This window comes from Ananas comosus, unplaced genomic scaffold (assembly GCF_001540865.1).
Source record: "Ananas comosus cultivar F153 unplaced genomic scaffold, ASM154086v1, whole genome shotgun sequence".
NCBI lineage: Eukaryota > Viridiplantae > Streptophyta > Magnoliopsida > Poales > Bromeliaceae > Ananas > Ananas comosus.
The window spans coordinates 1-27,658 of record NW_017893562.1 but is presented as its reverse complement, the minus strand read 5'-3'; the positions used below and the strand labels follow the sequence as shown (position 1 = coordinate 27,658).

Here is a 27,658-nt window from a genome sequence, read left to right as displayed (position 1 = left end):
AGATATACCTCTCTTGATCTCTCTCTCTCTCTCATATGAAGTAAACATATACCACACCATCCTCTCCTTTCATTCTCCAACATTATATACACTCGAACTTCATCTCCTCTCTCTCTCTCTCTCTCTCTCTCTCTCTCTCTCTTATTCACTCTTATTCCCTATTGCATATTGCACCACATATATCTACTGTTGGTATGATCATGGTGAGCATCTCTCTCTTTCTCTCTTTCATTTTCTCCCTGTGATCTTCGGAAGTTGGTGTAACTTAGTTTTCATGTGATGTTTAGGCCATTTGGAAGCCTGCATGGTTAGAAGCGCTGGACACGCAGAAGTTCTTCGTAGGATGCTCCGCGCACGAGAACGCGAAGAAGAACGAGAAGAACATCTGCTGTTTGGACTGCTGCACCAGCATTTGCCCGCATTGCGTGCCCGCGCACCGGCATCACCGCCTCGTGCAGGTGCGACGCTACGTCTACCACGACGTCGTGAGATTAGAGGACCTCGAGAAGCTCATCGACTGCTCGAACGTTCAGGTCGGTGTAATTACAAATAATGAGACATACGCGAAAGTCGTAATTCGTCGGTCGTATTAGTTTTTTGGTTGATTTTTTCTCTACTTTTTGTTCATTCTTCGGTGCAGTCGTATACGATTAATAGCTCGAAAGTGGTGTTTCTGAAGAAGAGGCCACAGAATAGGCAGTTTAAGGGATCAGGAAACATTTGCACATCTTGTGACAGGAGCCTCCAGGAGCCATACATCCACTGCTCTCTTGGTTGCAAGGTAATTAATTATGCATTTTATTTTAACATACATTAATAATAATTATATGATTTGCTATATATATTTATATACATATACATACATGAACTATCTTGGATTATTAGCTGCATTAGTGATCAAAGAACCATAATTAATAATGATGTTTATAATTGAATTGAGCTTTGCTTAATTACTAGACCAAATGTACTTACAAGAATAATCTTTTGAAAATTATGCATCACAAAAGTATCAAATTATGCAGTGAACTTTATTTTTTCTTTTTTTCTGAAGAAACTGGATTACTGCAGAAATGTGAAATCAACAACCCTCAACATGATGCCAATTATCTAATAAACCAGCCCTAGATTATTGTTCCCAAATTTTTGGCCAAGTAGAGGAACTATGTATACAAAGTTAGCAGCTGAAATGATTGAAAATAAGAACAAAAAATAAAGATCCCAAAAGTATATCACAATGTAGCATTTGAGTATACAATTTTCAACATATATATATAGAATCCACAAAATAAAAACTGATATATATGCTTCAACTTTTTTTTTTTGTGATTAATTTCAGGTAGATTACATTTTGAGACAAAGGAAGGACTTGTCTGCATATTTGAGGCCATGCAAGAGACTGCAGCTGAGCCCAGACTTCTTCATCCCCCACGACGCCGTCGACGAGGAGGCGATGGAGACCACCCACTCGACCATCGTCGAGGGCGACGAGCCCGTGAACTCGTCCGACTCGGAGAATCTGAGCATGCCGCGGACGGAGATCGTGCGGAAGAAGCGCAGCGGGCTCTACGTCTGCGCAAGATCTGCAAGCAGAGTGTCTGCTGATGAGGACATGGCTGCAAACATGAGCAGAAGGAAAGGCATTCCACATAGATCACCACTATGCTGATTAAGAGCTAATTATTAGTGTTTTTATCACATGGCTAATTAATTAGTTGCTAATTAAGTGTTCTCTTCATCCCTGGCCTGTTGGACTAGTTAGTTGGCAGTTTTATAATTACCTTTTTTTTTCGGTTAAAAAGGGGCATAATATTGTTCCAATTCCGAGCTTCCTATGTATATTTATGAAAGAGTTTTCTAATTAATTAATTATTCTACTTAATCATGGTTTTGGAGATATTGTTAATTAGTTTTAATCAAGTTGTTCCAAATAAGAGAAACTAACTATGCATAATTTTGGTCAAGCACATCCATTTGTAGATGCTTCAAACTAAAGTTGTATATACTTGTGCTATGTTTTAATTGTACTAGTGAACTTTTACAAACCCTAGTAGATATATGAGCAAAAATAGGATGCCCATGAAAAGTACTCTTGTTACATTTTAATTAGACTAGGTAGTTTAATTATCATGAAATTTCAATGTTCCTACATTTTAAATACCAATATGTTGGCGTAAAGATGCAAGTATCTTATCCTATGGCGAGAGGCCAAATTAGGCAAGTCATATTCAAAATAACAGGAGGTCGGGTTAGGCTGAATTATGTTCAAGATGGCATGAGATTGGTTGGACGTACTGAGTCGCAATCGAGACCTGTGAGTATTGTGTTTGCACGCTTTAAATTAATTGGTTGCAAATCTTTCTAATAATTCAAGCTCTTGGGAATAATGATTAGCGCCAACATCCATCAAAAACTCAATCCAAATTCATTAGCCCTTAAATTCAATAATACCGTTCAAAAAGCAGCAAAAATTTATATGAGGAAACTAAATTAATGAGCTTTTGAAATAAGAGATTCCTCCTCCCAATACCAAAAGTATTGTAATGTAAAAGTTCACAATAATTCATGTATCTAAATTGTTTTCATTGAGAAAGCTCCCTGTTCAAGAAGCTTTTCCTAAAATATGCTACAACCAATGAGAGAACATCTCGAAATTACCAAATCCAATGTAACCAATGTGTGTTAATGCATTTTTTTTTTTAACTACTTACCCAGCAAAGTTTACCGACAAAAGATAGGATCAGGGACAAGAAGTTACAAAAAAAAAAAACATTGGCATTGTGATGCTGAGTCATTTGGACTTAAACTAATGAGAATTTATAAGTTGAGACATGGTTACATAACCTCGAGATTAGAATGAGCTAATACTAGTTTATTATCTTACCTCGAGAACTTCGAGTGCGAGATGCAGTAGATCGATCGATCCCCGCTCCGCACCCTGTGGCATATGATTCCTGCACACACATACATAGCTGGAAAAGCTCGGGAAGAGCACTCGTGCGCGTCATCGTCCCACTGTCGCGCTTATAATTAATCTAAGCACCTCTTATTAAAAACCTTATAATCTTTGTCACCCCCTCCATGATGAAGATCTGAAGAGGCACCTAATTTGTTTATTTAAAAGAGGGGGGAGTGTCCCTCTTTGACTTTGACCAGGAACAGATGCCTCTGAATGGAAAGTTCAAGTTGATGCCCTCTCTCCATGTTAGTGATCTTAAGAACTCATTAATAAAGTTCAGAAGAAATTAGAATTCAGTGGAAGTGTTTTCACATGCAGAATTTGATATCTAGTGCTTTTCTTTCACATAGTTTGTAAGATTCTAAATAAGTTTTTAACTGCAATTTATATAGTAGTAGGTATATCCCTTCCATCTTCCTAGATACTGTTGCTACGAAAAATATCAGGCTTTTTAGATCAACTGAGTCTACAATTTCTTAAACAAAAGTAATCACAGCAAAAGCAATCACTTTTCATAGAACCTTTAGCAGGAAACCGAAAACAATTCGGGCAAAAATCATCTTTGGTCTCGATATCTCACAACTCAAGATTCGACCGACTTCTCTTGTCTATTTTCGTTAAATCTCGGCCAAAAGAAATCCTAGCTAACATTCAGTAGATAATATAAGCAAGAACATACTTCACACGCAAAATTGGTCATCGCATTTATTCTCTGATTAGGATGTTATGGAGTCTAGCTTAAAATAACTATCATGATGTCCCGAACCTGAACCCGAACTCCTATCAATCAACTTTCACAAATGGAAGCTGCAGTTGGGGTAATAAGATCACAAAACGGTCCGAACAATCAAAATCTATCAGGAGGGAAATAGAATTCCAAGCATATTTCTGCTTTGACACAACACTATGTGCCTTCAAAACATAATCCTTCTTTAGCACAAAGTTCTCATTCTGACCATATTCTGAATAAAACTGTAACACCCATCTATGAACACTCAATTCAACGTTCGACTCAATTTGATCCACTGAATTAGTTTAGGTACGATGCATGCGATCATTTCAATTGACGTCTAAAAATAAATCTAAATGATATGCGCAAGTATCCACTTTGTCTGCCACATATTACCTTTTTGTTCGCTTGAATAATGATATCCAAATAGATAGTGTAACTCAGGCAGATTCTCAGATAGGAAGTTCTACAAAATCTATAGTTTGTTTCTTTTGATATCACATGCCAGGTCGAAGCAAAACACAAATAACACACAGAGGATAAAAGATCAGGTCCAGTTAATCGGAGCCACTTTATTCTGGAGAAATGAAGAACCAATAAAGTAGCTAGACAAATAAGTTATCCTCATCTAGAATGCAGAATCATTAGTGCTACTCCACACACAGTTTTCAGTAAATGATATTCTCTACTTACTTCTTGCAATCTCACTCTCTAATTCTCGGCAGTGTTTAAGGTATGCTTGCGCAAGAACATAAAATGAGCAAAACCAAGCATTGTTGCATGGAGCACAAGTAGAATCCTGGTTCTATGATCTGTACAGAAACCAAATAAGAAACCTTCGCGCTTTGCTGCTATAATTGATGCAAATTTCTCTTTAAAATAACCGCAAGAGTTAGCGAGTTGCCCAACACTTGCTGCAGAAGTAAGAGCTTAATGAAAAGCAGAAACATACGGTGAATCGATCAAATGAGTTATCAATTTCAAAACGATTATATATCCAATGGAGATGACAAAGATTGTTGTCATAAAGACGCGACTATTTTTCAACACACAACTTATTTCAACAACCAACCAGTTAGATACTATGAATCAGTGATATCCTAATAGCCCTACCATCTAATAGAAAAGAGATTATGATGGAAAATCTAAAAACTGTAGACTCAAATACTAAAATTTGAACTTAAATATTTTGAGCCGATGATTTTGACTTCACGAGTTATTAGTACTTATTGATCTAATGAGTTTAAGGATTTGCGCATAAATAGAGAAGTTCAACGGCAGACGAAAAGTCAGCTCTCGAAGAACTTTATCAGTTAAAATCCAAGAATCACATTAATGCGATAATTCGACTAAACGGCTTTTTATACAGAAAAAGAGTTGTGATTACATGTGTGTTCTGTGTGACAAAGATAAATAGAGTCACAAAATGGTAAACACAGCAACATACGTGAATATTAATGAAAGAGCGGAGTACACAACAGGGTGTTTTTTTTTTTTTTTTTTTGGGAGAAATTACGGCGTGAACATTGTCTACCGCGTCAGCCGTGGACCGTACAAACTATTTGCCTTCCATTTAATTCTGTGAATTCACCCGTCACATTCAGGCATTTCGAAAATTATAAAATTATTTTTTTAAAAAAACTTTAAAAAAAATAAACAGCAACTAATATATTCTTATTTAATATATAAAAATATTTTTTTCTTAATAAACTCAAGGCATTTTGAAAATTATAAAATCATTTTTTATAAAAAAAACTTCAAAAAAAAAAAAACAACAGCTAATATATTCTTATTTAATATATCTTCTTCTTAATAAACTCCAACGCCATATATACATTATAAAGATCTATTTCATTCATGGTTTATAATATTTTAATTATTATTTAAAATATTTAATTTACTATTTAACTCAAATTGAATAGTTGTAAAAAATATTAGTAAATTAGTAACATTATTTTAAATTCTTAAATGGTAGAAATACTAAACGATCATGAGTTAGAAAATATTCTTATTTTCACACTTGTCGAAAATCATCAACGGTCCGTTAATAAATATTATCATATAAATTCTCAGCAAATTTCTAATTCAAATGACTCCCTTAAATTAGTTATTAAATTTGTCACTCTAAATATAAACTAATATAATAGTTTTGAAATATTATAAAATTCCGCTGGAACTGCGTGGGAGGCACGCAATAGGTATCCGGCGCATCGAGCCTTAAACCCGGTAGACATGGTCCACAGGTCTACAGATGAGGTGGTGGACCAAAACCAGCGACACCATTTTTACCCCCAAAAACCACACCCTAAGCCCTCGTCGACCCGCTTCGCCATCTCCCTCCCTTTCCTCACCCATCGCGAAAGGGGAAGCGCGCCGCCACTCGCTCCCTCCCTCGCCATCGACGCTCCCTCTCTCTTATGCTATATTGCCTTCGCCGGGCCCTCCCCGTTCTACGCTTCTCCTTCTCCTCCTCCCCTCCTCCTCTTCCCTTTCTCGCTCTACGCCTCCTCTCCTCCTCCCGATCCCTAGCGACCTCCGCCATGGGCGACAACCACGCCGCCGCTGCGGCGGCGCCGGCCGATCCGGCGGAGCCCAAGGCGAAGACGCCGGCGCCGGCGCCGGCGAGCTGCAGGGATGAGGCATACCTCGACGCCGTCATCCAGAAGCGCATCCGCCTCTTCGAGGCGATCCAGGCCAAGCAGGCCGCCGAGCGCCAGAGCATCGGCGGAGATCCCATCAAGTAAGGGCCCTTTCGTGATTTACTATTCGCCAGTGAGTAGTGATCGGTGAGGAAAAGAGACAATTTAAGTAAGTATTTTAGGAATCTTGTGGTATGAATGAGGATGGTGGTGATTGGTGTTCTTAAATTAGTAGACTTGAGAGTGCGTGGTTATAGTTCACTGGTTGGTGGATTGGAACTGTAGAAGGATTTGTAATGAGTTGGAACTGCAGTGGGAGTGACCAGTTCCGTTTGTTTTGTGGGGTTTGCAACTGGAATTGGAAATGGAACGAATTATTGATGTTCGACGGTTGAATAAGATTCAATTCCGGACTTCTAGGACTGACTCAGAATTGGGGATTACTTTTGTCATTTAAATTCCCATTCCACGACCAAAGTTCCTTGACTAAAGCTGTTGTCATCACTTTGTAAAGTGTTAAGCTCCTAGATTACATAACACTAATTTGGGGTTATGGTCACTGATTCGTAGGATAACATTGCCTGATGGGGCAGTAAAGGAGGGCAAAAAGTGGATAACATCTCCCATGGACATTGCGAAGGAGATATCTAGTGGTTTGGCTGCTAGTGCTCTAATTGCTCAGGTAAGAATATTTTCGTTATACCATCTTACCATTTGGGAAGGTGTATTAAATGGTCAGCATTAATACTTTGGTTTCTGTTATAGTATCTATTAGTATGATGTGTCTGATTTGTATATCTATCTTATTTATGCCCATAACTCACATCTCCTACTGTTCTAGTCCAATAATTTTATCACTTCTAAAAGTAAGTTGGTTTTCCTTGGGTTTAAGGTTGACGGAACATTATGGGATATGACTCGTCCCTTAGAAGGCGATTGTGAACTGAAACTGTTCAAGTTTGATAGCAATGAAGGACGAGACACCTTCTGGCATTCCAGCGCTCACATCCTTGGGGAGGTACTTTCCAGATTGACATGCCGGTCCCCTCAAACATGTTTTTTCTGTCACCTTTGAACACGTTTAGAGAAGTTGTTTTTATTCTCCACTACATTTTTCCTATATTAGCGGTCAGATTTCGAAACCATCTGCATTTTTGACTATGCAATTCTAACTAAGTTTTACATTTCCTCGAAATGTCAGTCTGTTGAATTGGAGTATGGATGCAAACTGTGTATTGGGCCGTGCACTACTAGAGGGGAGGTAAGTTCTTCAAGAATGTTGCATGCTGGCATTTTCACTCACTTTCTCTCTTTCCTATTTTTCCTTTGATGATGGTGATTATTAAATTCTGGAGTTTATCTGAGTGTCTAATCTGACAATTGCTGAAATAAGACAACATGATATAGGGTTGAATAGCATGAACCAACAACTAATTTAATTTATTTTTAATGACAAATTTCATTAAATTGTTTACTTAACTATACGACTTGTTGATTTCATTTAATAATTAGTGCAATGACTCATACGTTGTTTAGTTGCTACATGGAAAGGCTATCACTTATCGTAAATGTAATAAGTATAGACAGAAGATATTCTTATGTTATTTATGGTCAAAATTTATGTTAACCTTGTTCTTTTTTTGGTTATGGTGTACTATTGTATTTGTACCAGGGTTTCTACTATGATGCATTCTACAATGATATCACATTGAATGAGGAGCATTTTAGTCGCATAGAATCTCAGGCTAAAAAGGCAGTTGCAGTAAGTTGTATTCTTTCTTTTCCTATTTCTCTTAGTTGAACAAGTTGTTAGATTGCTACAGACGCTTGAAAATTTTAGTGGCTCGGCCTCTGTAATAGCCTCAACTATCAATCTAACATGTAAGAGGTCGCGATAATAATACTTCTATATTTTATTTGTTCTAACAGAATGACAAACAAACCTGGGTTCTTATTTGGCTATTTTTGATCGCTCTTCTATAAAGATTATGCAGTAGCAAACTCCGTGACAGATGTTATGATTATATACTCTGTACTACTAACTAATTGTTTATCATGTCAAACTTAATGCAGGAAAAGCAACCTTTTGAGCGCATTGAAGTTTCAAGGGAGCAAGCTCTTGAAATTTTTGCAGAAAATAAGTTTAAGGCAATATATTCTTATTGTTCGTACAGTTCTGAAACTTTGCATTTTGTCTTTCTTGGTACTTAGATACATGGCTAGTTGTCTTTGTTCTCTGAAGTAAATGGCTGTACTTTAAAGCCCACTTTTACCAATTTCAATGTTATAGTACCTCTCATGCTTGCATGTACATATTTGAATTTTGCAATTTCGGTTATGATATGCAGGTTGAAATCATTAATGACTTGCCAAGCGACAAGACAATCACTGTGTATAGGTGTGGCCCCTTAGTTGACCTTTGTCGTGGGCCACATATCCCTAATACATCATTTGTGAAAGCATTTTCTTGTTTAAGGGTAATTCTTATGGCCTGAAATCTTATTTATTTTGACTTACTGCTTATGCCATTGACATGAGATTGACATATATGGTTAGGCTTCTTCCTCTTATTGGAGGGGAAAGGCGGATCGGGAGAGCTTGCAAAGAGTTTATGGGATATCCTTTCCTGATGAAAAACGTCTCAAGGTGCAACTCTTGTTATTCAAGATGATATATCAAATTAGTGATGCAATTTTACAAGACTATGCTACAATAATCCTTGCTATGTCGGGTTTCTCCCATAATTAATATATTCACACATCTTTTAAAAACCCTGTATGGGTAGCATTGAAGTATAATTTTTTTTATACTTCGCACTTCGTACACACACACACACACGTTATCGCTTTCGTGATACCTTTTTTTTTTATTTGTTATAGCTGATACAACAACTTGTTTGATATGCATATGATTCCTCAGACTGATTATTCTTACACTAGTATCTTCAATTTTTTTCCATAAATATTTTTATGTCCTGCAATTTGCAGGAATACAAACGTATGCTAGAGGAAGCCAAGAAATATGATCATAGGATATTAGGACAGGCTCAAGAGCTTTTCTTCTTCCATCCCCTCAGGTATCCTGCATTATTGACTTTCCTCTTTGTTTATCCAGCTGGCCTACTTCTCCATGTAAGACATTCTTATCTTAATCATGCAGTCCAGGGAGCTGTTTCTTCCTTCCATATGGTGCAAGAATATATAATAAGTTGATAGATTTTTTGAGAGCACAGTATAGAGACAGAGGCTATCAAGAGGTCTATTTTTTTTTAACTAACCAATCGGTCTGTTACTGTATTAAATTGTTTCTGTTCTCTTCATTGTATTCCTGTTCTGTCTGCTTGTCAGGTCGTGACACCAAACATTTACAATATGCAACTATGGGAAACGTCAGGGCACGCTGCAAACTACAAGGAGAACATGTTTGTTTTTGAGGTAACATTTTATTTTAAAAGCCAGTGGTTTGTACTAGAAAGAATCTATATAAGAATGCTTTAATATCAGTATATAACTCTACATATCATTTATATCCTAGTGTTGAGAATGGCTAGCTTTTCTTCTTTTATTCCTAGATCATGTTTCTGCTATTTGTTTGAGTTGATTTCTTGAATGCAGATAGAGAAACAGGAATTTGGCCTTAAGCCAATGAATTGTCCTGGCCACAGTTTAATGTTCGAGCACAGGGTTCGCTCATATAGAGGTAAGCTGCTTCCAATGAGGGTTGTAATGTTTTAATGTATTACATCAAAACAATATACTGTAGCATGATTGACTTGAAAGTTAAGTATTAACGATCTTTTTGGATACTTTTGACTGCATTTATTTTATTTTTGATCTGCCATAATATATATGTTGATTGTCTTTTTTGGATATCATGCTTTCTCCTGCAAGACTCTTTACCCATTTGGGGATAATTTTGCAGAATTGCCTCTCCGGCTGGCAGATTTTGGCGTTTTGCATAGAAATGAACTTAGTGGCGCACTTTCTGGTTTGACACGTGTTCGAAGGTTTCAGCAGGTAATTATGTTAATGCAATTAGGTTGATAATAAGTTGGTATTTATCTCTTAAGATCCCATTCATGCATAACTCTTTTATATCTGATCTTTACTTTACTTAACTTTCTTTGATAACATGAAATCCTTGTTTTTTGCAGGATGATGCTCATATATTCTGTAGGGAGAGTCAGGTTAGTTTGATTAATTTGTACGGTGGAAATCTTTGTGCTATTAATTTTTTTATTTATAAGAGAGATAATTCACTTTATTTTTGTACAATTCTGTACGAGTTTTGACTGTGCAAATGTGGCATTATATGATGAAAATTTTCAACTGATAAATATTTATGAGTGACCCTCCCTATTGGTAGTTCACGAGATATTTGAACTTGTAAATCAGGTCTGCTTAAACTCCCCTTTCCACTTCATTCCTGAATTCATTGTTTTGGTTGTTGATTTTTATTATGCACCATTTTTCTGATTGCTCTCTTGTTGTACTGATTTTTTGTATTGCAGCTTTTCTATCTCCCTAATTGTTTGTGGATAATTAATACAATCGCTCCTGTATTTATACACTGTTATATCTTGCTGCACTATTTTTTTCCAACAGATAAAAGATGAAGTTATTGGGGTATTGGAGTTCATCAATTACACTTACGGTATTTTTGGATTTACATTTGAGTTGGAATTATCAACTGTAAGTAAATTTTCCCTTTTGTTGTACATATTCATATGTGCTATTAGACATGTTGTTGGGCTCATTGAAACATATCTTAATGCTTTCTCATCCAAATGTATATGCAATTGTACTTTTCATTGCATATAGTGAGAGGTCCTCTCTATACTGATGTTGGTTATTGCTCCATTTGGTCAGCAAGTTACCGGTTTACTACTATGCCTCAGTTTATCTCTCTAAACACAGTAGGACTCGGTTTATCTCTTTAAACACAGCAGGACTCAGTTTTAAGGCCAGTTGATGCCCTTAAATATGGTTTGAGCTGCTGAAATAATATTAACTGTTAGAACTTATGTATCTTATAAGAAATTAATACTTATCACTTGCCTTGAAAATAACATTAACTATTAGCTTTGAGCTTTTTTACGCCAATTATTGATTCCATTCTTTTCACTTGTAAAGAGACCGGAGAAATTCTTGGGGGATATTGAAACATGGGAGAAAGCCGAGGCTGCTCTGGCAGATGCTCTTAATGAATTTAACAGGCCATGGAAGGTATCTTTAGTGTCTTATTAAATCCTATGAAGCAGTGACATTTTCCTAACCACTGGTAGCTTATCAAAACGATAATCTGTTTGCACTTTAAGTGAAACACTGAAGCTGATAGATTTTCTTTATATCTTTTGCATTTTCAATTAAAAACTATCTAAATGAATTTCAATTAACTTTTAGCTTTGTTAAGATATGAAATTATTTTCGTCCTTCCATGTTCTTGTAATTATCTGGTTATCAGACCGCAGGATTATGCTAAAAATCTGTTCCAATAACCAGCCACTGCAGGAATGATAAGTGCGTAAAACCTCGAATTGTGCAATATTTCAATGGAATGGAAGTAGATGAGTTATTGTTATTCTTGTTCCTCATTAGGTTTGTTCTCATTTTGATAGTTTTGGCTGTAATGTTGTGAAGTTTAAGCTACTAAAAACTGAGCACCAGTAGACAATTTAAATTTTTGGCACATTTATCTCTCACTAACTCATATATTAAGGAATATATCCATCCTCATTATTCCTGATGAAAATTCTACTTACATGAGACATTATCATTTAAAGCTACTCATCATAATGTTTCTGATGCAGATCAATGAGGGAGATGGTGCATTTTATGGACCTAAAATTGATATTGGTGTTTTTGATGCATTGAAGAGAAAATTTCAATGTGCTACTTTGCAGGTTTCACATTGTGACACATTCTCTGTAGACTATGAAGTGGCTCTATTTTCATTTTCTGACTTTTAAAATTACTGCTGCAGCTGGATTTTCAGCTTCCTCTTCGTTTCAAACTCACCTACTCTGCAGAGGACGAAGCGAAACTTGAAAGACCTGTGATGATACACAGGGCCATCCTAGGATCTGTTGAGAGGATGCTTGCAATTCTCTTGGAACATTATAAGGGAAAATGGCCATTTTGGCTTAGCCCTCGACAGGCCATAGTTTGCTCTATTTCTGCGTATAGTCAAGAATATGCAAAACAGGTATCAGGATGCTGCCTGTGAAATCACATATTATATTCATTCTTAGTGGTACCCTTAAATTGGCAACAATATGCTCGGTTAGATGTAGTCTTCTAGCGATTGATTTATCATCACTTTTTAGTTTTTACCACAGTGGTTATCATTATTTATAAGATAGAATACACAGATAGTCCCTGTACTTTCAAGATATTGTGACTTTATACCTGACATATTCGTCAGTTTAGAGGGAAAGGGTAAATTGGTTATTTCATAGTTTAAGGTTCATGTGCATAGTAATAGACTTTGTAAAGCTGAGTCTTTAGTTACTTAATGCTGTTGTCATATATATATATATATATATATATATAGTATGACTTGTGTGCTATTAGGAGCACGGAGGCCGCTGTGCTCCTAATAGCACACAAGACCTACTCTCTCTCTCTCTCTCTCTCTCTATATATATATATATAGAGTAGGATTACTATGCTATTAGGAGCACAGTGAAATTTCTCCCCAATTTCTCTTCTCTCTTTCACACTAACCATCCATCACATTTGATGGATAGTTAGAAATTTAGGAGCACACGGGCTATTGTGCTTCTAATAGCACAGTAGCCCTACAATATATATATATATATATATATATATATATATATTAACCTGCATGTAAAGATTCTATGGTGTTTTCCAGTTGCTCTACTTAGTTTATATGTTTGTTTTATGTTCTTCAGGTGCATGCCCAGATACATGCTGCTGGATACTACGTTGATATTGATTTATCAGATAGGACGATTCAGAAGAAGGTTTATCAATTTCTTCCTGAGAGTTTGTTTGCATATTTTTTACACATGCAACTTGCACTAGCTTAATTATCTCCAACAAGTCTCTCAATGATTTTTTTCTAAAATGTTACTTTCTTAACTCCTTTGAAACATCATAAGTGAATTCTTGGATCACTAATTCATGTACTTTTTCTTTCTTTTTCTTAATACAAAGTTAAAAATATCAATAACTGCCGATGCGTGCATGTTGCCTTAGTTTTTTAAGTATCGTTTTACAATACTTGCAAAACCCTAGCCTATGATTAAGCTATCAACTGGTGATGGGCATAAACTTATGAAATGTAACTCCTCATGTTGCTCTCTTCTTTGCAGGTGAGGGAAGCTCAGCTAGCTCAATACAACTATATATTGGTTGTTGGCGCCCAGGAAGCAGAAACTCAACAGGTTATTTCTTGGAGTCTCTCTCTCTCTCTCTCTCTCTCTCTCACTCTCTCTCTCTCTCTCTCCACTATAATTTCAGAAGGAACTTATCGCGATAGCTATTTTGTTTGTGCCCACATTAGTTTTAAGAGCTAGAGATAAGGCAGATCACTCTGCAATGAGCACCATGTCTCTCCCTTTCGGTATATTTCTCTAAATTTAGTTAAAAGACTTATTATCATCTCTATTTCCTTCCTGTGCAGTTAAGTGTTAGAATCAGAGATAAGGCAGATCACTGTGTTATGAGCGTCCCGGCTCTCCTCGACCGCTTTAAGGAAGTAGCAGCAGCTTACAAATAGAAAATAAATTTTTTTTAGTCGGGTATTTATATTACATAATCTTTTGCAAACTGAGTGTTATACTTTTTAGCACCTGAAATTGGGTCAACTTGGGTCATCAAGTTTTACCTTAAAACACGAGATTAAAAACGAGTACAGTCTCTTGCTAAGTCATTTTAATTTTTGAGTTGAATTTGGTTCTGTAGTGCGCAATTGTTTCATCGCATCCCCTTTTGGAATTAAAAATATCGTCCGACTTGTAGAAATGACAAGTGATCACTTCTTCCTGTGCAGGTAAGTGTTAGAATCAGAGATAAGGCAGATCACTGTGTTATGAGCGTCCCCGCTCTCCTCGACCGCTATAAGGAAGAAGCAGCAGCTTACAAATAGAAAATAAATTTTTTTTTTATTGGGCATTTATATTACATAATCTTTTGTAAACTGCGTGTTATACTTTCTAGCACCTTGTTCTGTAGCGCCCGGTTGTTTCATCGCATCCTTTTTGGAATTAAAACCTCTCCCTACTTGTAGAACTAACAAGTGATCTCTTAATTGAGCAAGTAAGTATTATACAATTTTTATGCTCTCTCAGGTTTTGTTTGGCAAATGCACTTTGAGGATTCAATTCCGGATAATTAATGCCGTGCCCACTGTGTGTGTGTGGGGGGGGGAGGGTGTGCGCGCGCGCTTAATATTTACGTGAGTGAATGCGTGGGTGTTGTAAGGTTGTCTTTGTTGCTAACAACCAGAAACAGCAACACAAAACCCACTGTATCATCGATGCTTCAAAAGCTACATTCTTAATTTATGTCTTAATTACTCTTTGTATAAAAAAATTGCATAAACCTGGGCACATTTTTCTTGTTTCAAATTGTAATCTGCATAATATCTCTGCAAAGAGATGTCCTTCTCTTCTCTACTTAAAATTTATCAAAATTGAGAATGTATGAGATAATTTATTCAGTTTTTAACCCAAATCGTTTTTATGAAATTATGCACCTAAATGGAACAATCAAAGTTAATAAGTGCGAAATTGATTAGAGTGCAAGAAACTTTTATAATTACACCACCAAATAAAAAAACTTTCCATCCCTTATCCTTATTATTCCGTATAGAGCAATATATAATTAGTTTCTTTTTTTCTTTTTATCTTTTTTTGGGGGGCCGAATCACTGTATCAACCCTTACATTAAATCTCCCAATCGTACGACGAACGAAGCTGCGATGGTGTGTGTGTGGGGGAGAGGGAGAGAGAGATTCGTTGCATAATCCCCAAATTTCCTCTTCGTCTCCCTCCTTTCCTCGAGGGTTCCTATCCCAACAACGCCCCTAATCCGAGGTAAACAATAAACAGAGGATTCTCCACGGAGAAGCCACCTTTTTTGGCTACGAATTTGAGTTTATTATTAGTTCGCTAGGGTTTCAGCTGACGCTTGTATAATCGAGTTGGTTAGTTCTTGTTTTTTGATTCTCTTGGCGTGGTAAGTGCTGCGAAGATTCAATTTTTTCTCGCTAAAAATTGGTTTTTCTTTTTGAAGTGCGATTTTAGGTAAATTTGAGTTCTCATCGTGTCGTGGTTGTTTAAGCGTTATTAAGTTCTTCAGATTTTGGGGTTCTCTTGAGTTCTTGGGAGGGGAATTTTGACGGAGAATCGAGTAGATTCGGACTTTTGTGTGGCTTTTCTCTTGAAAGGTAAAATTTGACATCGACAAGTGGTCTTCAAATTGATTAGTTGAAAGGTTTTTCTTGATCAAGATTAAGTTGGCTGAGGATGGTATTTTGGCATCTGTCTTGGTGTTGGTGGGATTACCTGCTCAACTATTTCATGAAGTTGATTGGGTTGTCGATCAAATCCCATTCTGGTTGGAGAATAACCTCCTTGTAGTTATTGGTGTGATGCTAGGGCAATTGTTTGGTGAATAATCTTGAGTTCAAGCGAGAGTTTAGGAGAGCAAACCGGAGAATGCATCTTCATTTTCATGCAAAATTTATCAAAATTGATCATTTTCTTTTGATATGTTGCTTTCTTAGTATTTTGCTGATGAGTAGATTTCTATTCCTTGTAGCATAAGTGCCAAGAATTGATTTGGTACCCAACATCTAATATACTAAGCAACCTTGTTAAGTATTTTATTCTTCTATTTTTCAAACTAAACTGCTTTGCCTTTGTTTTATCTGCAGTTATACCTTTTTATTGAAAACTTGAACGGCTATGCAATACTGTCCAATTATTTTTTATTTTTCTTTTGAAATGTTTCGCCTTATTGTTTATTTTCATAATTAATGTTGAACTCCCAGAGAAGATGGAGAGTAATGCTGATTCTGAAGTAACTAACTTGCATGGTGACATTACTGAAGCTTCTGAGACTACTGTTGAAATAAAAGTCAAAACTTTGGATTCTAAGATATACACTTTGCGCGTGAACAAATGTGTAAGTATTTCGTACTTCTTTATTTCCCACATTTGGTCCATATAATGATCAATTTTCGTCTGTTCTGCTTTCTCAATTGAGGTTTACTCTATTGCTTGTCATCCAAAGTTCTAATAATTTATACATTACAACTTCCATGTTACAAGTATCATCAGTTCTTCTTGCCATTAAGGAGAATTATTGCCTGCAATTGATGCATCCGTACACCATACACCATGAATGTATAACCCTCTATTTATTCTGCATTTTCAATCTAACCATCCCGTTTCTTGGAGAGATAAGGCTACAACTTAGGAGATAGTACCGATTGAAATATGAGATGGAATCACAGCCAATGGATGCTTGTTGCGTAGATGTACAGATGCACCGTGTGTAGACAAAAATTTTCTAATTAATAGCAGATGAGAACAAGAACGGAAAAAAAAAAAAAGATGCTTGGAGAAGTTTGAGATATCAAATGTCCAAGTGGAAGGTTGAAGATTAAATTAAAACTTCACTACAAGTTCATAAACAAGTACTGCAATTTACCAGTATATTTAACGGGATCACAACGAAACTTCGACCTGCTGTAATGGTCTAGAGAAAACCAGAAGGGCTGTTAATTACTTTAGAAATGTAAATTTCATTATCACAGGTGTGATGCAAATAAGTAGGTCCTAGGCTATTTACTTATGCGGACAAACATTTTACTTTTATCGTCGGTTGGAACTTTTTATTTCACTTTTAGGGCTTATTTTGCATTACCATTACCTTTATTATAAATATGCCTGTTCCTCCCAGAGAAAAAAAAAAGATGAAAAAGAATTAAAAATTTTACCCCATTGATTGTTTGCCTTCTTCTCTTGGGGCTAGGTTTATTGGCTACTTGAGCGTGCATATTTATTTCTTGGCACTTTATATATTTGAATTATTGCATGTCACTCTCTTTCTTTTAAATGAAGGAAGAAATAAGGAAAGCAAATTGTAAGTTTGGGTGCATTTTTGCATATGGAAATCCATGTTGTCATTTTCCTGCTAGCTTCTCTGATTATGCTTAATGGATTTCAATCGTTGTGTTCCATGCAGCTACCTGTTCCACTTCTCAAGGAAAAAATTGCTAACGTCACTGGGGTAGTATCAGAACAACAACGCCTTATCTGTCGTGGAAAGGTTTTGAAAGATGACGAACTCCTTTCTGCGTACCGTATCCTCCTTCGGGCATTGAATGCCTTGTACGTTCTCCATACAGATATTTCAATATGGATTTTTAATTTTTTACGTATACCTTAAATGGTATTACTTGAAAATCTTCATAAAATTGTCAAAAGATATGAAGTTAAATGCTTCATTCTAATGTCATATTTTTTTGAAGAGCACCGGTAATTCTTTTGCTTAACTTTTTCGTGCATGAGTAAGTAATTATTATGTGCAGGCCCAAAAAAATTATACTAACAACTATGTTTTCTTTCTTTGAATTTGCGAATTGGCTGCTTTTTTTTTTTCCTGCTTTCAAATTTCGTTGTAACTGTACAATGCGGCGCATATTATGTGATTAGACGGTTCATTTTTATCATTGATAATTATAAAGTTTTCCAATGAGTTTGCATCTTGTGCTTAAATTGGATGAATGAACAAGCACCCAAAGTTGATGGTTTCATGTTGAAATCCTAGGCTGGTTTAGGAAAAACAAAAATTTTCAGAATTCTTTGGCATGTATAATCCTCTTGGTTATCTTTAGATTTCTTTGAATTCATGTTTAGATGTTAGGTCTTCACGTAGATGCTGAAGAAAAATGATGAAACTTCAGAATTTTTTGACTCCGAGAAAGCAAACACCTCTGCATATTTATCAACATAATTCTTCTGTAGATGTTTAAGCCTTTTGCCTGGTTATATACTTCAAGTCTCTTAATGGAGCTTTGTTTAGAAATTTGTGGAGAACGGACGGACAAATTGCTTGATATGATGGCTAATAGCCTTAAAAGAGGTATGTGCAAGTTTTGGTGAGAAGATAGATACCTTAATAAGATGCAAGCTTGCCAAGGAATGGTTTGTAAGGAAGGTTTCATGAACTACAATTTAAAACCTAAGAATTTATTATTAAGGTTCTTGTGAAATTTTGCCAGCTATATTTCTCGTAAGGTATGTATATGGAAGCAGAGAACAGTGATTTTAATGATGTCCTGATCCATCCCTTTCTAACATTTGGTATAAATTTACATATGTAGTGTGCATTAAATTGGTCTATATTATATGCTACACTTTATATGCTCGTGTTGCTCGTGACGTTTTTCTCTCTTGCAATCATTTAGCATATGTACATGTGTCATTATTTGTCGTTCGTTAATTTCTCTAAGAGCATTGTGCTCTAAAAGCTTCACCAATTTAATATATAGGCTGTATTGTTGATTACTTTGATATTTAAACTTTCACCAATTTAAGACATGTATTGTTGATTACTTTGATATTTAGTTCCTTAACATGTTGAGTAGATGTGGAAGATGGCCATACATTGCATCTGGTTGTTAGACAACCACACCAATCTTCATCATCACCTTCAACGGGAAACTTGGGACATGAAGGTGCATCAAGCAATTCAGGTAATATGGATAATTTGAAAACTTGGCTTCATATCTGGTTGGATGACTATTTATTTGCTCATCGGCTTCTAGCTATTTGAATTTTCGGAAATTGTATGCATAATAATTTACTAATATTTTAAGCCACTACTTATGCCATATGTGGTGGTAACCTTATCATTTGTTTTAGAGACCTAGAGGTTTTGTCTATTCAAGCAACCAAAATTTTTGCTTTCAGAAATTTGGTTTCTTACATTTACTTTAGTATGTAAAGAGTTGGGCATGTACAGAGTTGTCAATTGAAAAGTTACTTTGCTCTATGTTAAAGCAACTAATACTTCCTCAAATACAGCTCATCAGCATGGCGGTTCAGTGACTCGTAGCATCGTTTTTGAGGCCGTCAATATAGATCAAGGCGATCATCAACCTCCACACCTTAGTCAGGTGAGGCTTCAAGAATAATTTTCTATGTATTGTGTTAATTTCCAGTTAGTTCAGTCAGTTTCAATGAAGTTGGCTGTCACATATGTTTCGATTTCTTTTTGCAGATTATCTCTAGTATCTTAAATTCTATTGGGGCAGCAAACAATGGTTCACACAATTTGGGAACTTCTGTTGTGGTAATCGACAGATAAATCATCTACTCTACTCTACCTCAATTGCAGCCAAGTTTAACTTTATAGTGTTCCTTTGATTTTTTATTTTTTTTCCCCTTGTTAGGGTACGCGAACAGCTAATGATACTGGGCACTCAGATTCCAACCAACCACGTCCAAGTCCTGCTTCTCTGAGGGTTGAGCTTGACTCACAACAGACTCCTCTTCGATTTCAGTCTGGAGCTCCACTAGGATCTCAGCAGCCATCAGTAAGTCATAAATCCTCATAATGGAATAATTATGTTTTAGATTGGTACAACATTTCTCTACTAACTTTAAAGATGTTTATTGAGCTACCTTATCAAAAGTGCTAAGTGCGCTTTGGTTTTTTTGGCAGGTCATTCCTGATTCTTTGACAACTATATACCAGTATCTAGACTTTATGCGGGAGGAATTTAGGAGAGCAGGGTTCAACATCAGTGGTCTTACTCCTTCTCAAACCCTATATATCTCGCAATTTTTCTTTTTTAATCTGAAAATTATGAGATATTCAAATTTCATGCCTTTTTTACAGGAAGTGCTCAGGGTGTTGATGGTGCAGGCGGTGCAGGCATGCATTCTAGACAGGGTGGTCTGCCAAGTTTGGAATCTTTAGCTGAAGTTATGCAGGCTACAAGACACCTTCTTACGGAACAAGCTGGATTATCTTTAAATGTACACTCTTCTTTCTCCATATTATTGTGGGTTTTACAAGTAACAATGTATCATATTTTTGTGGGTTATACGAGTAACAATACATGATGTCTTGGAGTTAAGAGTGGATTATGTCTGGCCATTTGGTGTAACGATGCTAGCTTAGAGTTTTTTTATCATATTCATTTGCTTCCAGTTATTAACTCTTATTCATGTTCTTTTGCTATTATTTCTATAACATTTTTGCTCCTTTATTTCATCTAGATATTGTGTTTAGATATTACATTTTTCCAGTTTTATTAAGTGTTGTGGTTAGCATATTTTGTCAACCTTTTACTCCAAAATATGCTTTTGTTGTTATGTTTTGACGAGTCACTAATTAATGAAACCTTATCTTTGTGACGTTGGTAAATCAATCTAAAAGAAAGATAGCAAATAATTAGTGACTGAATACGGCTAAGATATCTGCATTTGGTGACAACACCTTGTTTTTGATACAGCAAATTGCAAGACAGTTGGAGGATCATGTGAATGTGTCCGATCCCTCAGCTCGAACAAACCTTCAAGCTGATGCCATCAGAGCAGGAATGTTACTACAGAATTTGGGTTCATTGCTTCTTGAGCTTGGTCGCACGACAATGATGTTGCGCACGGGTCAATCACCAGTCAGTTTCACGAATGGCTTTTCTCTTATTTTAATTTTTCATGTTCAAACTTTCTCTGAATCCACTCTATGCTTCTCCTGTCCAGTCAGAGGCTGCAATTAACGCCGGGGCAGCAGTTTTCATCTCTGCATCGGGGCCAAATCCTTTGTTGGTTCAGGTTGTATACACTTAACCAAATGCATACTTTACTGCTGCTTCCCAATTGCTAAACATTTCCTTTGCAGCCTGTTCCCTTTTTCCCTGGATCAAATGTTGGGCACATGGGAGCTGTATATCCCAGTGTGGGTTTACAAGGTTTACAAGGTGAACCACTTGGTTCTCTATTTCGTCCTAGAAATATTGATATACGTATTCGTGCAGGTATTAAAATCTCCTTTTTAACGGCTTTTACACACATATATATGTAATCAGCCAAAATCATCTATTTACGTGTATACCCTGTAAATTCTATGTGTAATATGACCATACCTGTAAGTTGGGTAGTCATCCAATTCATGGGGGAAGTGGTTTTATATTAAATGATATTTCGTAAATAGGGGCATCTCTACAAGGGTTGTAGCAGTAAGAACTTTACCTTCAGAAGTGAATGAAAATTCAGCTTTTGCAAGGTTATGTATGTAAAAGATGATTTTGTGGGAAGATGTATATGTCAAAACCCCTTTTTTAAATGCCTCTATTTTGTTCCGATTTCTATATGCTCATAACTTGATAATAATGGACTCCTCTCGATTAGTAGGTCGTGCTGTACCTGTTGCAAACCCTAACCCAGGCGAACAGACTAACACACAACAACCTCAGGAGCGAGCAAACACAGCAACAAATCCATCCAATACAAATGCTAGTCCTCAAATATTTTCAGGGGCAGCAAGCACTGCACCTTTAGCTGGAGAGCCAGGAGTAAGAGTATTACCGTTAAGAACGGTGGTAGCTGTACCTTCTGGAGTAAATCTGATGCCATCTGATTCGTCTGGGAGTGCAGTCGGATTAATTTATCCTTTACTTGCCAGAATACAATCCATACATAGTGGAAATGCTAGTGACGCAAGAGGTTCTCGCTTACCAAATGAACCAATACAAACTGAACCTAATATCAATGGACAACCTAATGTCGTGCATGCAGCACAAACTCAAAATGCGGAGTCTAGTTTGGGGGGTGTTCAAACGAATAGCAACAATTTCCATGAAAATACTGAGCCTCAAGTTTCTGGGTTCAATCTAGCAAATGAGTCAGCTGCATATCAAGGTCGGTTAAAATTTCCGTGGCTTCTTTTCTTGTTCTCTCGGAGTGAGTTAACATTTAACCATATGCAACTTATATGCTGGATTATGTTATGATAGGCCACCAGTTATGAACTATTATTATTTTCCTACTATGCATATAATAATTCTTCTGTTGATACTTGATAAATACATGCTTAACAGACTTTAGGCATATAATTATTTTTGTTGCAGACCAACAGGAACAACCTCATAGTAATAGCGAGAATAACTCTCAACCTCATGTTGAGCCACAACAAATTGACCAAGGACCTATGTCTCAGCTTCTGAATGGCGTCGATCAGTTGCTTAGAACAGTATTTTCTGGAGAAGCAGTTCATTCTGCTAGTACTGCCATTCCTCAGGACACAGTCACAGTTTCTGTTGCAGATCAGATGGGTACAAGAAGTAATGAAGCATCAGGAGTCGATGAAGAAGGGATACTCTTTTCCAATTTGATTCGTCACATTATGCCGTTCATATCTCAAGGCACCGAAGCTGATCAAAATGGCTCCTCAACAGCACAAGTAAGAGTAATATATTCTTATTAGAGTTCTGTTATTGTTTTATTAATGGTTGCCATTAGTCGCTCCAATATTAGTAACGATATTTAGGTATATAATGTGAATTATGACTGCACGCAGGCTACAACGGAGAGGTTGAGTGAGTCAAGAGAGAGCATAAATGAATCGAGCGGCTCTCAGCCTCGCCGAGACCCGCCTGAGGACCCTAATCCGAAGCGCCCAAAGGTAGTAGGTCTTTGAGAAATTCTGTTATATTCTTGTGCTTGCTTCAATCTTATTATTGCTCAAAAATTGGTAATATGCCAAGATGTTCTCTAAACTCTTCCAACACACGCAGACCGAGTGAATGATTGACGGATAAAGCTCTCGAGGTTGATCATTTTGAGGGTGTTGATCGAGCTACTTCATGATATCGGTGCGAGAGATCGAATCGAACAGCATTGTTTGACCAAGAGAGGGTAGAGTAGTTATTGTTCTTGGATGATATGAGTTTTTGTTAGAATGTATTTGATGCTTAGTGGGTGAACAGCTACTGGTATTTGGTACATATTATTTGGCGCAGGTGTCGGCCTTTTTCATTTTGATCTGTTTAAGTCCCTCTGTAATCTCCAGGTGCAACATATGACCTTTCTTTCCTCTGTTAAATATTATTATACATGGTCATATTACTATCTGTATTATGTGATGATCTATTCATTTCTTTTCAGAGTATTTATAATGTTTCACCAAAGAGAATTCCTTTTCGCTCTCTGTCGAGTATAATTCCTGCAGGGGATTTTTCCCTTTGATATGGTCTACCTGAATCCTCTTCTTTTATTCTCTGTTTCTTTCTCTCTCACCTTTTTTTTTTTTTTTTTTTTNGATCTCGTCGGTTGTTAACCGTCGAGGGGGAGAGTAGGCCTCCACAGTGCCATCAGGGTGAGTTTGAGGTGCAATTTGCTTGTCCGTGCTTGAAATTGGTGCTTGCCCATTAGGTTGGTAATCTATAAAGTCACATCAAAATTAGGTATTAGAGGATCATCACCAATCAATCTTAATTACCATTAATTAATGCCGTGCTCTAATTAGACTCTGCACTAACTACCCATGACAGATTAATTTTGGCAATGCTTGCGTCCGCTCTACAATCCAAGAGCAACAAAAGTGTGGCCTACATGCAACCATGAATAAACTTATTTATTTGCAACTCTTATCTTTACTATGAAATAACTATTTTCTCTAACATTTAAGCTGCTGAAGATGGAGCGGAGTTTCCAACATATTATGGTCAGTACCGGATCTCATGTTTCCAGTAATGGCTTAGGACGTATTGCTATGATACCATATGAAACAGACTTTTTACTATAAGAAATTAAACAATTAGAAAACAATATAGTGGCAAAAGCAAAATTCATATATTGAAACTACCAAAGTGAGCATGCACCACTACATAAGAAGGGAGTTAGAGAACAAATACATACGATAGGCAGAAACCCTTCCAACATGCCCAATCTGGCAAAAGAAGACACCCCCTTTTTTGTGCACAGCATTCACAATGGGTTTCCATGCCTCCACCTGCTCCTTAGTCCATATGCCTGGAGTGTTTGGGTAACCCTGGGCTGTGTCTGAGACACCTGTGGCCTCAGCAATCAGAAGCACCCCCTTTGTTGTCCTTTGAGAATAATACAGAATGGCATGTGGCTGGGGAACATTTCCATAAGATCTTGTTCTTGTTAATGGAGCCAGAACAATTCTGAGGCAAATATAAAACACCAACTTTTAATTTTCCACTCAGAAAAAGAAAGAAAGAAAAACTATGTATCAAAGAGAGAGAGAGAGAGAGAGAGAGGAAATTAAAGAGTAGCACCTGTGGGAGAGATCAAATTTGCCCATCTTGTATGGAGTGAGAAGAGAAATTGGTGCCATCTTTGACTATTGATCTCTATGTACCTCTGTTCTCTGTTCTCTGTTTTCAGTTTCTCTTCTTGCTTTAATTTGTTAGCTCTGTTTGGTTTGGCGGGAGAAAACAGAGACGGAGACATGGTATTTATAGAGGGTGGCTCGCGTCTGAGAAGTAGAAAAGCAGCCGGCTTCTGCTGGTCAAATTGTGGCATCACATTGACTTCAACTCCCCGGAAATTAAGAATCGTGTGCACCACGTCCACCATGCCAGACCGTACACCATCATAGAGTATTCCATAGATGGAAATGTCTTTGCTGTAACACAACCTAAATTAATTTTAAAAGAATCTATTTTGTTATAAAATAATAATTTTATTGTACAATAACTATAACAGCGATCTTTTTCTTTTCCCCTACATCAGGTTGTAAGGTGCGGTGTATAAAACATGTGGTGCAATCGGTGCACGCTATAGTTTCTGCTCTGCTTATGTTTAGTCGTCCCGTGATAGTTCCTACGTCAGCGAATACGTTGGTCTTGCCCCTGATAATCCCTACATCAGCGAATACTCTGGTCTTGCGAAGTTAAAATATTTGGAAATATGCTAATATTATTTATAAAATTATTATCTAAATCACACGTGCGTTTTCAAAAAAATAGTAAAATTAGTTACAGATTCTCAACTCGTAACCAATGGAAATACCACTTCAAATATTAAGTGTTGTTGTGATGTGAAAAATATTTTTTTAATAATTAAGGATACTCGAGAAAACGAGAAATTATGTATCCGCACATTTGAGGCCAATTCAATTAAATTCTCTTAACTACCGATAATATTCCAATCGGACTATATATATAGAGAGGGAGAGTAGAGTTGGACTATATCGTGTTCGATAGTATCAAACATTTTGTGCTATTGAGTTTTCTACAGTTAAATTTATCTTTTTAATAATTTTCACCCGTTAAATTATACTATTCAACCAACCATCATCTCAATTCTAGAAAACTGCTCTCTCTCTCTCTCTCTCTCTAAAAACTCAGTATGCACGTTTTTTATTTTCTGTTTTTTTTCGGTTCCGCTTGTCTGATGGGCGATGAGGTGCCCATCCGCATGGGGACGATACGCATACAATTTTTGTCCGCCTAACAACTATCGTACGAACCATGCTGATGAAAATTTACCCACAAAAGAAACAATCAAGACAACAATACTTCACCTGTAAAATCACTTTATTCATGATGCCTGTGTAGTGTAAACAATGCCATGTTACATGAGGAAAACCAACAATCTCAACTCTACGTACCACTCTCATATCACTAACATTGATTAACAAAACAAATCGGCAAAAAATTCAAACAGAAGACTCGAGAAATGGGTAATCTGTGTACCCAACAACAGGATCAGAAGTGTAAAATGTCGTTCTATCATACTGATTCAATGGCGCATTAAGCTCGAATCGCTTCGGCAAATCGGGATTAGCCAAGAACAACCGGCCATAAGCCACAAGATCAGCATAACCTTCGGCGATCACTTTGTTCCCTTCCTCCCTATCATATCCTCCCGCGGCAATGAAAGTTCCATTGAAAGCTTTCCTCATAGGAAGAAGCCTATGAGGGATTTGGCGCCGCCCTTCGACGATAGACATTCGGGGCTCGACCATATGGCAGTAGAGAATGTTGTACTTGTTTAGTGATTTGACCATGTAGAACCCGAGAGCTTCAGGATTTGAGTCCCAGCAATCCATGTAGTCGGCGAAAGGTGAGAGCCTTATTCCGACTCTGTCAGCTCCGATCTCCTTGACGACCGCCTCGACGATCTCTAGCGCAAAGCGGCACCGGTTCTCGAGGCTCCCCCCGTACTCGTCCGTTCGGTCATTGGCACTGTCCTTCATGAATTGCTCGATTAGGTAGCCATGCGCACCGTGGATTTCGACCCCATCAAAGCCTGCAAGTATGTAACAGTAGTGTGAACATATGGCGAATTGATCTACAAAACTGATTTGAAGTTTTGTGGTAGAAGTTTTATGTTAGTAGAGACATTACCTGCTTCGATGGCATTCCTAGCGGCGAGTCTGAAATCGTTGACGATTTGGGGGATCTCGTCGGTTGTTAACCGTCGAGGGGGAGAGTAGGGCTCCACAGTGCCATCAGGGTGAGTTTGAGGTGCAATTTGCTTGTCCGTGCTTGAAATTGGTGCTTGCCCATTAGGTTGGTAATCTATAAAGTCACATCAAAATTAGGTATTAGAGGATCATCACCAATCAATCTTAATTACCATTAATTAATGCCGTGCTCTAATTAGACTCTGCACTAACTACCCATGACAGATTAATTTTGGCAATGCTTGCGTCCGCTCTACAATCCAAGAGCAACAAAAGTGTGGCCTACATGCAACCATGAATAAACTTATTTATTTGCAACTCTTATCTTTACTATGAAATAACTATTTTCTCTAACATTTAAGCTGCTGAAGATGGAGCGGAGTTTCCAACATATTATGGTCAGTACCGGATCTCAAGTTTTCAGTAATGACTTAGGACGTATTGCTATGATACCATATGAAACAGACATTTTACTATAAGAAATTAAACAATTAGAAAACAATATAGTGGCAAAAGCAAAATTCATATATTGAAACTACCAAAGTGAGCATGCATCACTACTTAAGAAGGGAGTTAGAGGACAAATACGTACGATAGGCAGAAACCCTTCCAACATGCCAAATCTGGCAAAAGAAGACACCCCCCTTTTTGTGCACAGTATCCACAATGGGTTTCCATGCCTCCACCTGCTCCTTAGTCCATATGCCTGGGGTGTTTGGGTAACCCTGGGCTGTGTCTGAGACACCTGTGGCCTCAGCAATCAGAAGCCCCCCCTTTGTTGTCCTTTGAGAATAATACAGAATGGCATGTGGCTGGGGAACATTTCCATAAGATCTTGTTCTTGTTAATGGAGCCAGAACAATTCTGAGGCAAATATAAAACACCAACTTTTAATTTTCCACTCAGG

At 37.1% G+C, this 27,658-nt stretch overlaps 5 protein-coding genes across 13 annotated transcripts; 3 read left to right on the top strand and 2 right to left on the bottom strand.

Annotated features, from left to right (window-relative positions):
- Nucleotides 1-116: 116 nt before the first annotated feature.
- On the top strand, nt 117-1,819 carry LOC109706316. Its single transcript, XM_020227094.1, has 4 exons — nt 117-203; nt 288-533; nt 641-781; nt 1,337-1,819. Exons 1-4 carry the CDS (start codon nt 195-197, stop codon nt 1,664-1,666), a joined length of 726 nt encoding a protein of 241 aa, XP_020082683.1. The 5' UTR covers nt 117-194; the 3' UTR covers nt 1,667-1,819.
- A 4,176-nt stretch (nt 1,820-5,995) lies between these two features.
- Nucleotides 5,996-14,633, top strand: LOC109706311 (threonine--tRNA ligase, mitochondrial 1-like). 3 transcript variants are annotated; one of them, XM_020227083.1, is made up of 22 exons: nt 5,996-6,426; nt 6,896-7,007; nt 7,218-7,343; nt 7,527-7,586; nt 7,998-8,087; nt 8,399-8,473; nt 8,674-8,802; nt 8,882-8,971; nt 9,313-9,401; nt 9,485-9,581; nt 9,673-9,759; nt 9,940-10,024; nt 10,247-10,341; nt 10,479-10,511; nt 10,930-11,016; nt 11,458-11,550; nt 12,135-12,227; nt 12,308-12,529; nt 13,239-13,310; nt 13,662-13,733; nt 13,973-14,044; nt 14,342-14,633. In XM_020227083.1, exons 1-22 carry the CDS (start codon nt 6,104-6,106, stop codon nt 14,435-14,437), a joined length of 2,298 nt encoding a protein of 765 aa, XP_020082672.1. In that variant the 5' UTR covers nt 5,996-6,103; the 3' UTR covers nt 14,438-14,633. The 3 variants fall into 3 exon arrangements, with proteins under 3 accessions (XP_020082672.1, XP_020082671.1, XP_020082670.1); XM_020227082.1 differs by having other exon boundaries at nt 6,010-6,426; nt 13,973-14,090; XM_020227081.1 differs by lacking the exon at nt 13,973-14,044 and having other exon boundaries at nt 6,010-6,426; nt 14,342-14,628.
- Nucleotides 14,634-15,196: 563 nt separating this feature from the next.
- Nucleotides 15,197-23,500, top strand: LOC109706312 (large proline-rich protein bag6-like). 7 transcript variants are annotated; one of them, XM_020227087.1, is made up of 16 exons: nt 15,198-15,386; nt 16,351-16,479; nt 17,545-17,662; nt 18,950-19,057; nt 19,389-19,480; nt 19,585-19,656; nt 19,757-19,900; nt 20,029-20,113; nt 20,206-20,345; nt 20,825-20,989; nt 21,075-21,146; nt 21,214-21,349; nt 21,723-22,232; nt 22,442-22,773; nt 22,891-22,995; nt 23,108-23,500. In XM_020227087.1, the coding sequence occupies exons 2-16, from the start codon at nt 16,351-16,353 to the stop codon at nt 23,114-23,116; spliced, it is 2,217 nt and encodes a 738-aa protein (XP_020082676.1). In that variant the 5' UTR covers nt 15,198-15,386; the 3' UTR covers nt 23,117-23,500. The 7 variants fall into 7 exon arrangements, with proteins under 7 accessions (XP_020082680.1, XP_020082676.1, XP_020082679.1 ...); XM_020227090.1 differs by having other exon boundaries at nt 16,346-16,479; nt 21,214-21,292; nt 21,726-22,232; XM_020227089.1 differs by having other exon boundaries at nt 16,346-16,479; nt 21,214-21,292.
- An 83-nt stretch (nt 23,501-23,583) lies between these two features.
- On the bottom strand, nt 23,584-24,757 carry LOC109706319 (putative 12-oxophytodienoate reductase 11). Its single transcript, XM_020227098.1, has 3 exons — nt 24,617-24,757; nt 24,231-24,502; nt 23,584-23,753 (listed from the first exon to the last, which is right to left on the bottom strand). Exons 1-3 carry the CDS (start codon nt 24,673-24,675, stop codon nt 23,584-23,586), a joined length of 501 nt encoding a protein of 166 aa, XP_020082687.1. The 5' UTR covers nt 24,676-24,757.
- Nucleotides 24,758-25,861: 1,104 nt separating this feature from the next.
- Nucleotides 25,862-27,649, bottom strand: LOC109706314 (12-oxophytodienoate reductase 1-like). The gene is made up of 3 exons (XM_020227093.1): nt 27,357-27,649; nt 26,693-26,866; nt 25,862-26,594 (listed from the first exon to the last, which is right to left on the bottom strand). The coding sequence occupies exons 1-3, from the start codon at nt 27,427-27,429 to the stop codon at nt 26,002-26,004; spliced, it is 840 nt and encodes a 279-aa protein (XP_020082682.1). The 5' UTR covers nt 27,430-27,649; the 3' UTR covers nt 25,862-26,001.
- Between the last annotated feature and the right edge of the window lie 9 nt (nt 27,650-27,658).

What these genes read in the sequence shown, in the direction of transcription:
- LOC109706316 (XM_020227094.1), top strand. An exon ending in TCGACTGCTCGAACGTTCAG is followed by an intron (nt 534 to 640) that starts GTCGGTGTAATT and finishes TCTTCGGTGCAG; the next exon opens with TCGTATACGATTAATAGCTC. An exon ending in ACTGCTCTCTTGGTTGCAAG is followed by an intron (nt 782 to 1,336) that starts GTAATTAATTAT and finishes GATTAATTTCAG; the next exon opens with GTAGATTACATTTTGAGACA.
- LOC109706311 (XM_020227083.1), top strand. Translation starts at nt 6,104, where the DNA reads ATGCTATATTGCCTTCGCCGGGCCCTCCCCGTTCTACGCTTCTCCTTC. An exon ending in GAGACAGAGGCTATCAAGAG is followed by an intron (nt 9,582 to 9,672) that starts GTCTATTTTTTT and finishes TCTGCTTGTCAG; the next exon opens with GTCGTGACACCAAACATTTA. An exon ending in TTCAATGTGCTACTTTGCAG is followed by an intron (nt 12,228 to 12,307) that starts GTTTCACATTGT and finishes TTACTGCTGCAG; the next exon opens with CTGGATTTTCAGCTTCCTCT.
- LOC109706312 (XM_020227087.1), top strand. Translation starts at nt 16,351, where the DNA reads ATGGAGAGTAATGCTGATTCTGAAGTAACTAACTTGCATGGTGACATT. An exon ending in TAGGATCTCAGCAGCCATCA is followed by an intron (nt 19,901 to 20,028) that starts GTAAGTCATAAA and finishes TTTTTTTGGCAG; the next exon opens with GTCATTCCTGATTCTTTGAC. An exon ending in TGCGCACGGGTCAATCACCA is followed by an intron (nt 20,990 to 21,074) that starts GTCAGTTTCACG and finishes TCTCCTGTCCAG; the next exon opens with TCAGAGGCTGCAATTAACGC.
- LOC109706314 (XM_020227093.1), bottom strand. Translation starts at nt 27,429, where the DNA reads ATGGAAACCCATTGTGGATACTGTGCACAAAAAGGGGGGTGTCTTCTT. An exon ending in AGATTTGGCATGTTGGAAGG is followed by an intron (nt 26,867 to 27,356) that starts GTTTCTGCCTAT and finishes GTGACTTTATAG; the next exon opens with ATTACCAACCTAATGGGCAA. An exon ending in TAGGAATGCCATCGAAGCAG is followed by an intron (nt 26,595 to 26,692) that starts GTAATGTCTCTA and finishes ACATACTTGCAG; the next exon opens with GCTTTGATGGGGTCGAAATC.